General features: G+C 43.5%; 1 protein-coding gene across 2 annotated transcripts in view; it reads right to left on the bottom strand.

The window, feature by feature from the left end:
• Nucleotides 1-6,334: 6,334 nt before the first annotated feature.
• Nucleotides 6,335-13,268, bottom strand: part of ZDHHC4 (zDHHC palmitoyltransferase 4) — a 67,312-nt gene continuing 60,378 nt past the window's right edge. The window contains exons 5-7 of one of the 2 annotated variants that reach the window (XM_078664832.1): nucleotides 12,412-12,537; nucleotides 8,960-9,204; nucleotides 6,335-7,246 (exon numbers count right to left, since the gene is read on the bottom strand). In XM_078664832.1, the coding sequence (XP_078520958.1) occupies nucleotides 6,965-7,246; nucleotides 8,960-9,204; nucleotides 12,412-12,537 (653 nt within the window). In that variant the 3' untranslated portion in view covers nucleotides 6,335-6,964. The remainder of the gene's footprint in view (nucleotides 7,247-8,959; nucleotides 9,205-12,411; nucleotides 12,538-13,268) is intronic. The other variant, XM_078664833.1, reaches the window with a different exon arrangement.

Here is a 13,268-nt window from a genome sequence, read left to right as displayed (position 1 = left end):
AATAGCAGATGCAGAATCTTAGTACATCTAGGCCTTGGTGGCTTGCTGGGTACAAGATTTAGATTTTTCCCTTGGAACTCATCTTAGAAATGAAACCCTGATTCATATGGGAGTGCAGGTAGAAGTAGAAATTGTAACTTCTGCAGGGTTGATAATAGGTTAACATCAATATCTGTTACCAAACAATTCCGTTATTACAAGGACATATATTAAGATGTTAATTGTCAGTCCATCAATCCACCACGACATTGAACTTTTCGTAGTCTTCTTTATTAGTGAAGACTTGAATTCAAACAGTACCGTTTTTCCTAAGCCCGATATAGTCACTACTACAGCAGACATGTGTCTTTAAGTGTGATTGTAGATCATGAGGATTTCGTGCCATTCATTGGATTGCGGATACCACTGTTCGGGCATCCATCAGGACATCTGGTTTTGGGATTTATCGTATTTGAAATGATCCACCGGGATCCGTTACGATCGCATTTAGCGCCTTAAAAAATCAGTATTCTGCAAAACTTGTGTCAGCTATAGCAGTGACTACAACACGATTAAGAAAAACTGGGCTGTTTTGACACGCATGCACCAAGATGCTCCCTAGCCAAAGGTGCTACCATCTGTGTTGACCACCAAATGCCTCTCTGTATGAAGAGAAAACCCTCTGACCAGGAGCCAGCCACTGCTTCAAACTGATGACAATGAGAGGAAAATACAGCAATGAAACCCTCAAAGTCCAGGGATGCCGGAATGTGGGGGTCTATGTAGATGAGCCAGAAAGGACGCTGGTGGAGATACACTAAAGGCACATTGAACTGGACACAAGGAGACTCGGCACCAGGAACCACAGGTGTGCTGAATCCAAAGGGGCGAGCCAACAATGAGGACTGGGGCTGTCCACAGGCATACACTTCATGCACAGATCAATCCGGAAGTGGGGGAAAAAAGGAAAATCTAGCCCTGGATAAAAAACAGTTGACACTTCAGCAGAAACCCTTGATGATTTGAGTGGGGACAGAATGCCTTCTCCGAGGAGTGACCTTAACCCCTTGCATGCTGATGACGGCCCCATCCGTCATGCACTACGGCGCTCGTGTGCTGATGACGGCTGGGGGCCGTCATAACCCCGTCCACTCGCGATTCTGCCGCACAGGTGCAGAATCACGGCAGCATGCAAGGGGTTAACCGGATCGATGCGGCGCATTTTCCCGCTGTGCGCTAAGAAATGCAAAATCCCGCGGTGAGCGTACAAGAGGTGTACTTCATGAGCTCGTCATGAGCGTCGAAGGGGTTAAAACTGCAGATAGAGAATTACTAGGATGCGTAAACACTTATGGGCATTCTTATTAACCCTTTTGCATCGCTCTTGCACCATGCCATGGGGTGGCAGCGCAAATTACTGCTTTGCATTACTCTGCGCCAGGGAGCCGTTTCCATGGGTGTTCCTCTGCATCATCCATGGATTTTGACGTATTGCCAGATTTACCCGAAGTGGTGCACCTGGGAACGTGCCAGAAACCTATCTAGAGAAATAGGTTTATTTCTCCTCATGTTGTCCTTTTTCTAAGTGTGCTGCATGAGAAGCAGAAAAAGCCTCCGTCTTGTTTTTGTACCGGAAGGTCAAGCAGCGCAGTTAGGTGACTGGCTGCAGTGCACTGCATCACTTGGCCATAAATATGGCCCTCAAGGTGCAGACTGGAATCCAAAGGGAAAGACCTGGATTTGATAATACACCCCTTGGATGAAGAACCCTGAGAACTGCTGATGACAAAGAGTCAAAGGAGCCTGGAGATAAGCATTCATGAAGTCAGTGAATACCAGGTGAGCCCCTCCAGCACCACCAGGGTGATTCATTGTAAGGTCTTAGGGCCATATGTATCAAGGTACCAATTTGCGATTCTGTAATAGCAATTTTTAAGAAATCGCTATTTCAGAATCGCAAATTGGTATGTATCAAGAAAATTGCAATTTGTTAGCGATTTCTTGATATTCCTTAATTGCGAATTTGCAAATTGCGAATTCGCAATTAAGGAATACTTCCCATTCATTTCTATGGGCCAGGAGGCCCATAGGAAGGAATGGGAATTTATTCTCAATTTGCAATTCGCAATTTGAGAATAATTTCAAGGGTGCAGGGGTGTCCAAAGGACACCCTGTTGCACCCCTAAAATAAGCATTGGTGCACATACATGCCCTAAGGGCATGTATGTGCGTCACATGGCACTTTGAAAAATGCAAAAATTGGCATTTTTCAAGAAATTCGCAAATTACCACCAACTTGAAGTTGGTGGTAATTTGCGATTCCTTAAAGGCATTTTGCTAAATTTTTTCCTTCATACATTGCATTTAAGGAATCGCAAAATTTGCGATTCCTTAAATGCAATTGCACCAGATTTTTCTTAATACATACCATTTAGCAAATTTGCATTCGCAAAGGCCGAAATTCTGCGAATTTCGGCATTTGCGAATGCGAATTTGTATAATACATATGGCCCTTAATCTTGAAAGGGAAGTGCTGAATCCAGCATTTGAGTCCCCCAATCTATAGTTATTTAATCAACTAGATCCCCTTTCACCCCTACTCATCCCTAGAGGAATGGTTTCCCCTGCGGCTCATCAAACTGGCCCATGGTTAGTCCAAGTCAGCACCATTGTTGGGTGGAAGCACTCAGATAACACTACTGCCCATGCAGCAAAAGATAGAAGTGTGCCATGCCCGAGTACAAAACAAGCAACCTTCAAAATGAAACACATGATTTTTCACATGGAGCACACCCAGAATCTCACCCCACGTACGCTGCTCACATTCCTACAGGTAGGGATCATCACACCAGCAGGCTGTGGGTAAGAAGGTCAACACTAGACGGTGCTACTAGCAGGACTCTTTACAACAATAATAATGCACAATGTTGGGAGAGAGACTTCATCTGTATGAGCAGTACAGTAGAATTAGAAATACATTAAAAGTACAGTAGAAATGTAAATAGCACCATTCTAAACGTTTTTCTTACAATTGTACATAACAGTACAATGGATGAAATAATGTACAAAATAGCTATTATCAGGGCACGTCATATGACAAGAAACCTGTGTTTCAACTGGTAAGAGATGATATGAAAATATATATATATATATATAATGAAATAAATAAAGGGGCATTTGACTAATCCTGGGTGTAGGACTAAGCTACGCTCACGTAGTTTGCGCAACTAGGCAAATTGCATGTAGCACAGTGCAAAAACGCTTAGCAGGCATTCTTTGCTTGCGGCCCTCAACGTCAAGTTGGCGACCACGAGTGAGCAAAATAACATCCCGGCGAGACTTTTTCCTCGTTCGAGATCAGCAACATCAAGTTGCTGATCGCGAGCGTGGAAAATAAACCTCCCGGCGAGGTTCTCAACGCAGGGAGGTCAGGTTTCTCATTGTGAGAGGTCGCGTATGCTTGCGACCGCTCACAATGAGAAACTACTAGTCCGCGTTGAGAAAGCTGCAGCTTGAGTATAAATCTACTCGAGTGGCAGAAATCGACCGCTTGCACTGTGCAAGATGCAGTTTGCAATGATTGCACAGTGCTGACAAGCTGTGCAATCAGTGTCAACAGCATTTTGCACAGTGCACTACGCAGTTCGCGTAGCTTGCGAAGTGCACTTCGCGTAGCGCTACTACACGAACTACGCCCAGGGCTACATTTGACATTATATTCAGTCACTGAAGAAAGTGGTGCTTTCTAAGATTTTGTTTGGACATCAGAAAGTACATTGCTTCAGTGTGCTCATAAGTAATAAAATGGAAAGTAGGTGATCCTATCAATGCACTTCCATCTGTTTAACAGAGTGACAAAGAATTACTAGCTCCGAGCAGGCAGACTATAAGGAAATGCCTCTTTTTGTATGGTCACCCCCAAGCTGGACCGATGCTGCAAGTTTTTTGGCTCTGAAAGTGTACTGAGACCTGCTAAACAGACCTCAGTGCCTGTGCCCTTATCCTTGAACTGGTATGTCGAATTGGCTCTTGACCAGTTGGCCAAGCTAACTTACCTGCAAGTCCCTAGTAAATGGTGCCAAGAGAACCCACGGCATGTAAGTTAGAGCCCCAGGGCCTTCAGCACTGGTTGTGTCACCATGGGATTGACATGAGTAAAACGAGGCTCCCAGCCTGCCATTGCACCCTGAAAGAGCAGTTTGAACTGCTGGCCCGGTTTTGCCATTTAAAGTATTGGAAGAGCCAGACTTCGCCTAGTATGTGTCAGCCACCCCTGTGGTAGGCCTATCGAGCCCTAAGGCAGGGTGCAACTCATCCCACTGGCAGAACGTGTAGTTTTATATGTTCTGATAGTAGAAATGCTAAACAGTCATTTTTACTGTGGAAAAGCTTGGTCGCTCAATTGGCGAGTACAGAGGTAGCTGTGCTAACTGTGGAACAGTGCAGCCAAAGTTGGTCATCCATGATATCAAACAACTCATTACATTAAGCCAGACTTAACTCCCAGGTTGAAATTAATGTAAGAAGTTGCAGTGTGCAACTTTAGGAAAGTTGCCACTTTGTTGCCTTTAGTCTCCTGTGCCCATACAGGTGACACACGGGATCCTGTCACCAAGACAGCTTTCTGCCCTCCTGGGGAGATGTGCTAATGACTCCCAGGAAAGGATACAATAGGGGCCTGCTCTGGAAGGAGGTGTCACCTCCTCCTGCGCTTAAAAGGAGAAGCTGCCTTTGACAGGCAAATAGTAACACTTGTGAGAGGGGCTGCTCCACCGTTCAGGCGGACAGGCTGACACTTGGGACAGGAGAGAGGAAATCAGTTACCTGGTTTTCCAGGAGTGTGTAGCCCCCTTGGTAGCCACACCTCTTGGATGGGCTAGTTAGCTCCACACGCCAGGAAGGGGGTCTTGCCGTATTGGAAGTGACCAGACTTTGCAGGAAGTGGTCATGAGGTGTGAGGGAACCTTGTAGCCCATTGGCTACCAACCACATCTTGCCCTGAGGGCATTTTCTGTGTATAAGCAGGGCACCCTGAACTCAGATCTTGATTATAGTGGAAGAAGGACCCAGAAAGGAATGACTTGCTTCAACTTAGAACTGGCAAAGAAAGGCTGCACCATCGTAGACTGCACTTGCTGCAGCACGTGGCTAGCGAAGGAGAGGGACTGTGCCTGCTGATACCCTACAGAAGAAGTCATCGTCTCGGGGGCCCAGCCAAAGCCAAGAGACTCCTAGGGCCAGCTGACTGGCTTCCTGTTTGAAGTACAGGGACAGAAAATCTGAAGAAACATGCTGGGGCCAGTTGGTGGCCCAAAGTCTTCAGTTCTCCGCTAGGCAGCACCGGGTACCAAGAATCAATGCACAAAGATGCACCGTGCTTGCTGAACCTGGGAGTGCCATCAAGCGTAGCTAGGACCTCCAGAGGACGAGTTATCGACCCAGGAAGGATTGGCGTGTGACTGCAATACTAGGCAACTGATTGTCCAGTGGAGACTGGGCTTAAACCAACAAAGATAGGACTTTGCGGATGGCTAGGATCACCTCTTCTTCTTCATGGACCGAAGAGTAGTTGCAGCAAGACCCCCCACCCCCCTCTTTGCCCCATCAACCGCATCACATTCACAGCATCCTTTGAGCACCTTCAGCATCCTTCCTCCCTTGCATCAGGACCAGTTCTATGGGAAAGCCCTGCAAAGGATAAAACTATTTGAACTGCCTAAAGCCTATTTCACTTGCAGATGTAACCATATCTGAGGATCACGCTGGTCTCCCTGATTGGCTCTCTACTGGAGGTGGTCACCTAAAGTGACTCGTGAGGGCATTACAGCTAGCTCAAACTTTTTGCTGAAAAAGCTTCAAAGTTTCACATTTGTTGAATCTCCAGTGCTTGTTCACTGTTGAGTGAAATGTTTTTATTTACTATACCTTGTAAATTCTATATCTCAGGAACCCCCCAGTGGATTTCTTTTGAAGTGGTGTCTAAAAATACAGTCTTATTTTGTTGGATTTGTTTGGCGTCTTGTCGGTTTCTTTTTCAATTGTTTTCGTGCTACTTAAATGCTTTACACGTGTTACTTTGTATAAGCCTTGCTGCTCAGAGCCACAACTACCTAGGAATGAATTGAAGGTTTGACAAACAAAACCTAAGGGTCCTAAAGGGGTTTGGTAAGGGTATTACACAGTGAAGTCGTAAAACCACACCTTATAATACACTTAATTTCCTCACACGTGATTTATAAGTAGAGAGAAGCTAACATGGTAAAATAATCAGCAGTGCAAGAGGTTATCTTACTCAACAACAATTCAGCAAGTTTTGCCAAACTCCACTAAAAACTGGAGAAATAAGGCACACAGGTTACTATGTAGATAGACGTTTCGTGTTGCTTGCACCACATCAACTTTCTCTGATACAGAAAAAGACAGCCATTAGATTCAGAAGGGTTAGGGTGGGTGGGGGTTAGGAGTAGTTTGTTATGGAGGAGGGATCTCCATACATTGCAGACTGTTAATGTGGATTCTTCCTTCAAATGGTATTGCATTTTAGTTGTTGAAATATGGGATGTGCCGGAGTGCTCAGCTGTTTTGTGGACAATGTGTTAAAAGCAAGTAACTGAGATATTTTGAGACTGGTCTTTGTACTAAGAAACTTTTCTATACTTTGTCACACCAGACAGCTTCCAGGCTCACATAAATAACAATTGGAAATTGAGCCATCAAAGTAAATCTCTTCCCACAATCTGTAGTCCAGCAGCTGAGATTGCCTACCGCCTCATCCAAATCCAATGCCTCAAACAGATGGCCCATGTCTGTTTGGGCAAGCTCCCCGAGCACCTTAAGAGAGCTAGTGCTAGGACGCCTAAGGGCAGCTACCGCGCTCTACAAATCTTCTTTTCATTTCATTTCAGAGAGTTGTTCTCCTGTTGCACACAGGTGTGGAAGAAATAGACATTCTTCAAACAAATGGTTCTCTCCTCGCTGATTTCCTTTATTTGTCTTTCTCCTTCAAGCTTGCAGTTGGCTGTAAGGCCTCTTTGATGTTAGCTAACAAGCCTTTCGTGTAGATGTTCTGGTAGTGGATATGCTGATGATGGGGGACGTGCTGTAGACATGACAAGCACCCCTGTGCCCGCGCCTTACACCACTCATTAGAGGTCTGGTTTCTGAGCAGAAGGTAGAGAACAAAGCAAGTGTAACCTCCGATCAATAAGAAGAGAATGATGAGAAATCCAAGGAGGAAGACGATTCTTGGGAAGGTCAGGAACAGATGCTAAACAAAGAAAATAAATGCAAAGTATTTAAAAGGCTACCCCGTCAACAGAAAATCTACAAATACAAACAGCTACACAAGACTGAAAGAGAGTAAACAGATAATTTTGGCAGTTGCATGGTGGGCTACTTAAGGTCAGCCATTTCCGTAGTGTGTATATTGCAGATATTGTTGACAATGGGTAGAAAAGCAAGCCGAACAAAGGGATTGTTGTAAGGCTGGTGGCTGCGACTTAACAGTTGACACTAGGTGACTGATTACTTCACCCCCAGGTCAATCGTTAAAGCACTGGTAATACAAACATGTATTACCATCTTCAAATGGTTTTGTTTGACAAACTAGAATAAATAAATTGATAGCCAACCTCTTAGTTATAATGTACTAGTTCCTCAGTAGAGAAGCTAAAAATGGAACAAACCACACCACTTAGCATCTCTGATTGGCTGTGAGGGGACTACTTGGAACACTTGGGTAGACTTTCAACTCAAGCTTTATCTGCAATAATTTGAGTTAGAAAAATAAGAATAGAAAACCTGGCTGAATGATATAGGCAAAGAATAAATGAATACCCGATGCTTCATTGCATCTCTTACAGTACTGCACACATGTAATATATCATTTAATTTGTTTTTACAGGGGCAAAAGAAATCACATGCTCACACAATACCCCTAGACAGATTTGTGACTTATTGTCTTAGGACTTCGTACACACTAAAGGGTGAGTGTATTATATGTTTTGTGATACGTTTAGCCACAAGTTTCCATCATGGATACATTGATAGAACAAGTGAATTTAGCATCGGCTGGGACATGCAATATAGTGGAAAGGGGGTGTCAAAGTTTTTCGGCTATCAAAACAAGTGGAAGGATCCTTCTTGGTCCTGACCCGACTTCAGATCCTGCTTCTTACAGATGTCATAGTGGTCAAAGCAGATTGTTACCATATCTAGGTCTCCGACTTTCCAGAATTATGCGTTTGTGAATGGAGTATGAGTTCAGTTGAGGAGGTATGAATGTATGAGAGATTGTGTTCACACTTTTGTTGTTGTTACTCTACCTGGTGGTCACAAGATGTTGAGATGTGAAATGATTTTTATATGTATATATGTTTAGAATGTATTGAAAATGTTTACTAGAGTATAAAAATCAATAGAGAAGTAAATTTGATAAATTATATAAAGAAAGAAAATGAATAAATAAAATTATAAACTACAATTATGTAAGTAAATTGTGTTATTATTCAAATGTATCCTCAGCCCATGATGAATTCGATGTGAACCAAAAAAAGAAATGTAGGTCATGAGGGAGCTTTTCTAGTATGTTTGCCGATTTCCCCTCTTCTCCCTGACCTCAAGTACGTTTTCAGAGGGGGTCCCCTACTTTTTCTGTATATGATCCTTCTTCAGGACATGGGGAAACCTTTATTATTAAGCTATTTTAGTATCAGAACTAGGAGCATAATTTGTTGACATGTTTGTGGGCCAATACAAATACATTTTTCCACGCAGGGATAAAGTTTACTGTAAAAAAAAAAAAAAGTCTTCATCATAAAGGGAACCAAATTAATATGGAAAGTATCAACATGCACTGGAAGAATATGAACACCTAGAGGATATTCAGTTATTATCTCCTGCTCTTCATATGATCCCTACTTGCGTTCCCACATTCCTACCCATTCTAGCCTAAATTGATAGTGCACGGTCTCTGAATCACCTGAATAATGAAAAGCATTTCCACAGCATGCTCCTGTCCTTGTGTGTCCAAGTAACTTCCCATCAACATGTTTGATAGAAAGACCACCTTCACCAAGAAGTACGTGATGATGCCAGCGAGGTCTACAGTCATTAGAGTTAACGTGATGAGATAGACGAGGAAATATTTAGCATTGTAAGCGCCAATGCAGTTATTCACCCAGACACAATGGTGGTCGAATCGATGAACACATCTGTCGCACACACCTGGAGGCAAAAGGAAAAATACATGAAACGTTACTCAGACGACAGGTCTTTGGGTAGAGATATGCTTCAAGTAGAGACTGATGAAGGCTACCAGGGAATTTCTTACTCTGGTGAGAAGTAAAAGAGATACCATAAATGGTACAGCCTTGCTGTTTAGAAGAAATGTTCCGCAAGTTCTTACGTTTATGTTAAGCAAACTTGATTTTGTGGTTTTAAGCAGCAAAAAGTAATTGCAATCCTGCAAAGGTTCGTGCCAAGCAAGTCTACCATGATGAGAAACAATAGGTAAGTACCAACTGTAAGGTAAAGCAACTGCAATGTCTTTACAAGGCTGCCAGTCTGCATTAGACTAAAAAGGATTACAAAATCTTACTTTCCTGAGAATTTTTACTCTACCCACCCTTACCCCCTCATAGTTGTTTGCCTTTGGGTTATATGTGCATTACAAACAGACGATTAAGTACTTCTCTCAGTATATCCCATAAATGAAAGCAGCATTAAAACATTTGTTTGGGGCACCAGGGGCTTGTAATGATAAATTATTACAAAGCAGAACGGTTAAGGGCGCCGATCGGGTATTGCAGCGCCGACCCGATAAGGAGCAGACCTGATGATTAAGCAAGACACCCCACTGATGGGGGGTGTGTGAGGATCTCTTTTCCGAAAGGAGGAAATTTCCTCCTGCCCCTAGCGTGTACTCACTACACACTAACCACACGTCAACCTATAGTGTTCACTAGGAACTGCACACCGTTCTGCTTTGTATTACTTTTGGGCATGTATGCTGGACCTGGATAAATATAGCCCCTAGTCCCTCCTCTATTTGTTAATAAATAAATGATAAATTATTCCCTTTCCTATAGGTTTGTATGATCTATTATCAAAGAAAAATCATGCAGCTCAAAAACCTCATAACATCGCTGTATTTTAATTGTCGTATCAGCCCTCATCGGCTCATGTCAGTTTCAATCGAAGTAACATGTTGATATGCTGGAGAATGGTGTTATGTATCTCAGGATATATCCTAAGTCTAAAGGTTTAGATCCCCTACCACTATAACGGAAGGACTTGGTTCAATGTGCAATGTATGGCAAATCTGGTTCACAGCAGACCTGTATTCTGCCCTATTCCATATGGGGAGAAGTGCTTTCTGGAAACAAAACAATACCTTTGTTCTCTAGTGACACAGTGGTTATTGGGAAACCCACCTTTTTGTGCTCAGAATATCACACTCAAAAACCTGTAATAATAATAACACAATGTATGTTGCAAAACATTTTTGCTTATCTTGCTATTTAGGTACATGCATTGTGACCACAAAACATATAGAGTGTATTGCTACTATAAATGTGAAAATGACAAACATTTCCACCATGTTTCCCAGGAATATTTTCCTAACTCCTACACCCTATTTTTAGTACTACCCTGAGAGTATCAGATAAACTTACTTTGCCTGCCTAGGAGAATGTTTCAATTGCCACACCGCATACCTGATCACACTGTACTTCTGTTATCAGACTCTTGGCTGAATGAGCAGGGAGTGCTTCGGTTTTCTCAATGAAAGCATGCACTCTGTCAGCTGAGCACAGCTCAACTCAGCTTCTTTGAGGGTATCCAATCTCGGCCAAGCAAGGGGCACCAACCAGCAGTCTGGAATCTGACTTTTTTCTAGACAGCTCGGGTGCAAAGGCCTCTCCCATCTGAATGATCAAATCTCAATGTTTATATAACAAACTGACCACTGCTTAAGTCTAGCTGACTAAGGGCCCGATGTAGGTGGCCATTACCGGTCGGTAACTGCCGAATTCGGCCGTTACCGACCGGCAAATGGGTCATTGAGATGTAGGGGACCTTTTTTACAGAATTGGTAAATTTACCGAATCAGTAAATTTACCGATTCTGTAAAATACCGAATCGGTAATATTACCGATTCGGTAAATCTCACATGTAGGTGGCACTGCAAACAGTGCCACAGGCCTTTAGGAGTCGGTATTTTACCACTCAATCCAATTGGGTGGTGAAATACCGAATCCAGGTGTGCATGCACATCTGTGCATGCACACCTGTGCCATGTGACACACAGACATGCCCTTAGGGCATGTATGTGTGCCACATGCCTGTAATTGGGGTACCAGAGGGTGTCAAAGTGACACCCCCTGCACCCTTGCAAAATTCGGTATTTACCGATTTGGTAAATACCGATTCGGTAATGCCCATTGATTCCTATGGGCTTCAATGCCCATAGGAATCAATGGGCATTACCGATTCGGTATTTACCGAATCGGTAAATACCGATTCCTTCCGATTCGGTAATTATAAAAATTAAATTACCTACATCTGCCCTCCTCTTTTTTACCACTTCTTAAATACCGATTCGGTATGAATCGGTATTTAAGAAGTGGTAAAAAAGATTTACCTACATCGGGCCCTAAGAGTGAAAAGCAAGGCAGAAACGAGGTGGAAAAATCCAGCCAGAACAAGTGTTCCCGATATGCGTCACCTCTTGCGCACACAGTAACGCTATAGCTTAACATGTGTACCATGCAACGCTAAGATGTAGGACATCTTGGCCAGGTTTATGTTTCCTATTCTGCGAATAAACGAGAAGATGATGTTGTGTAAAATTAATGCGCATGCATGTCGTGAAGTGTGCAGACAGCTTGTTTGAGGTTGACAATGGAAAACTACTCAATCAAGCTAATGCTAAGTGTATTTCAAAAAGTAGCCTGGCTCTGGAATCTATATCGATGAAAGGGAATTTTCATACCTTGGGGCAAACTAGTAGCAACGCCAAAGAAGTATGTACCAGAGGGTGGAGAAGGGGCTGGGTTGGGCAGTTTTTACTGTGGGTTGTGGCAGAAGCTCTGCCGGGGAAGGTCATCCCATAGTATGAAGCAAAGGCAATTGCAAAGAAGTTCTTACCATGGGGTGAAGCAAAGGTAATGCAAGAGAAGATCTTAACATAAGGTGAACTGTAGGCAAAGCCTAAGAAGTTCTTACCACGCAAGTCAGGAGAAGTGCCTTACAATGGTGTTAAGCCAATAAGGTCTCTTACTGATGTGTTCTTCAGACCCCAAAACGGGGATGATCCTCACCATGGGGTAAAGAAGGAGTTACACATGGAACATTCCCAAACTGGTGTTAACAGGAATAAACTTTGGAATGCTCCTAACACAATATTACATTGAACGTAATGTCAAATCTTACCACAATGCTTTGAACGAGCTGGTTTTGCAGTCTGGCAAGTGCCACATATTCTGCCCTTATGGAACAGGACCCCGTCATATTTGTATACCTGGAGGTAGAAGGCTTGGTTGTATGTGGTTATTGTACCTGCAAGGTGAAGAAAACATTGTTTGCATGCAGCTCTAATAATCTTACCACCTCCCCAGTCCAGGCACAGAGAGTGGAGGGAAGGATGCGAGAGACCCTCAAGGGATCAAAACAACAACAGCAGCCACATATCTCTCAGGGGCATTCATACACAGAAGTCATAGATCCTGGGGAGGAGGCAACATACTTTCCAGACCCACAAGGGGATCCACAAGACCCATGGGACTTATATGACGCAGATCCGGTAGAGGACATCGACCCCGACCTATAGCCCTCTAAGTCTAAACCATTACCACATGATCTCATCACATCTTACCACAACATCATCAGTAGAGCAGCACATTACCACAAGGTGGAGCTACATACACTTGAGCAGGATGTTTTGGTGGAAACACTAAACAGATGACAAAAACACAGCACAGCCCCTTCCTATGTTAAAGGGCATGCTAATATCCACTCAAGACAGTTTGAAACCAGTTAAATCTAGGATTATCACCCCTAGAATAGACAAAAAATATAAACCATGCCCATCAGACCCTGCATACATCAGAAGTCAGGTCACCCCGGACTCCCTAGCAGTACAACCTGCTAGAAAACGAGCAAATTCCTAAGGCACTGGGGATGTACCCCCCTGACAAAGAGTAAAAAATATGATGCAGCAAGTAAACGCGTTGCTGCACAAGCAGCCAACCCCAACACATCACAAACTCTGTTGGTTTACTCTCACGCTA

This window comes from Lissotriton helveticus, chromosome 10 (genome assembly GCF_964261635.1).
Source record: "Lissotriton helveticus chromosome 10, aLisHel1.1, whole genome shotgun sequence".
NCBI classification, from domain to species: Eukaryota; Metazoa; Chordata; class Amphibia; order Caudata; family Salamandridae; genus Lissotriton; species Lissotriton helveticus.
Note: the sequence above shows the minus strand (reverse complement) of the source record. Positions and strands in the feature narration are given on the sequence as shown.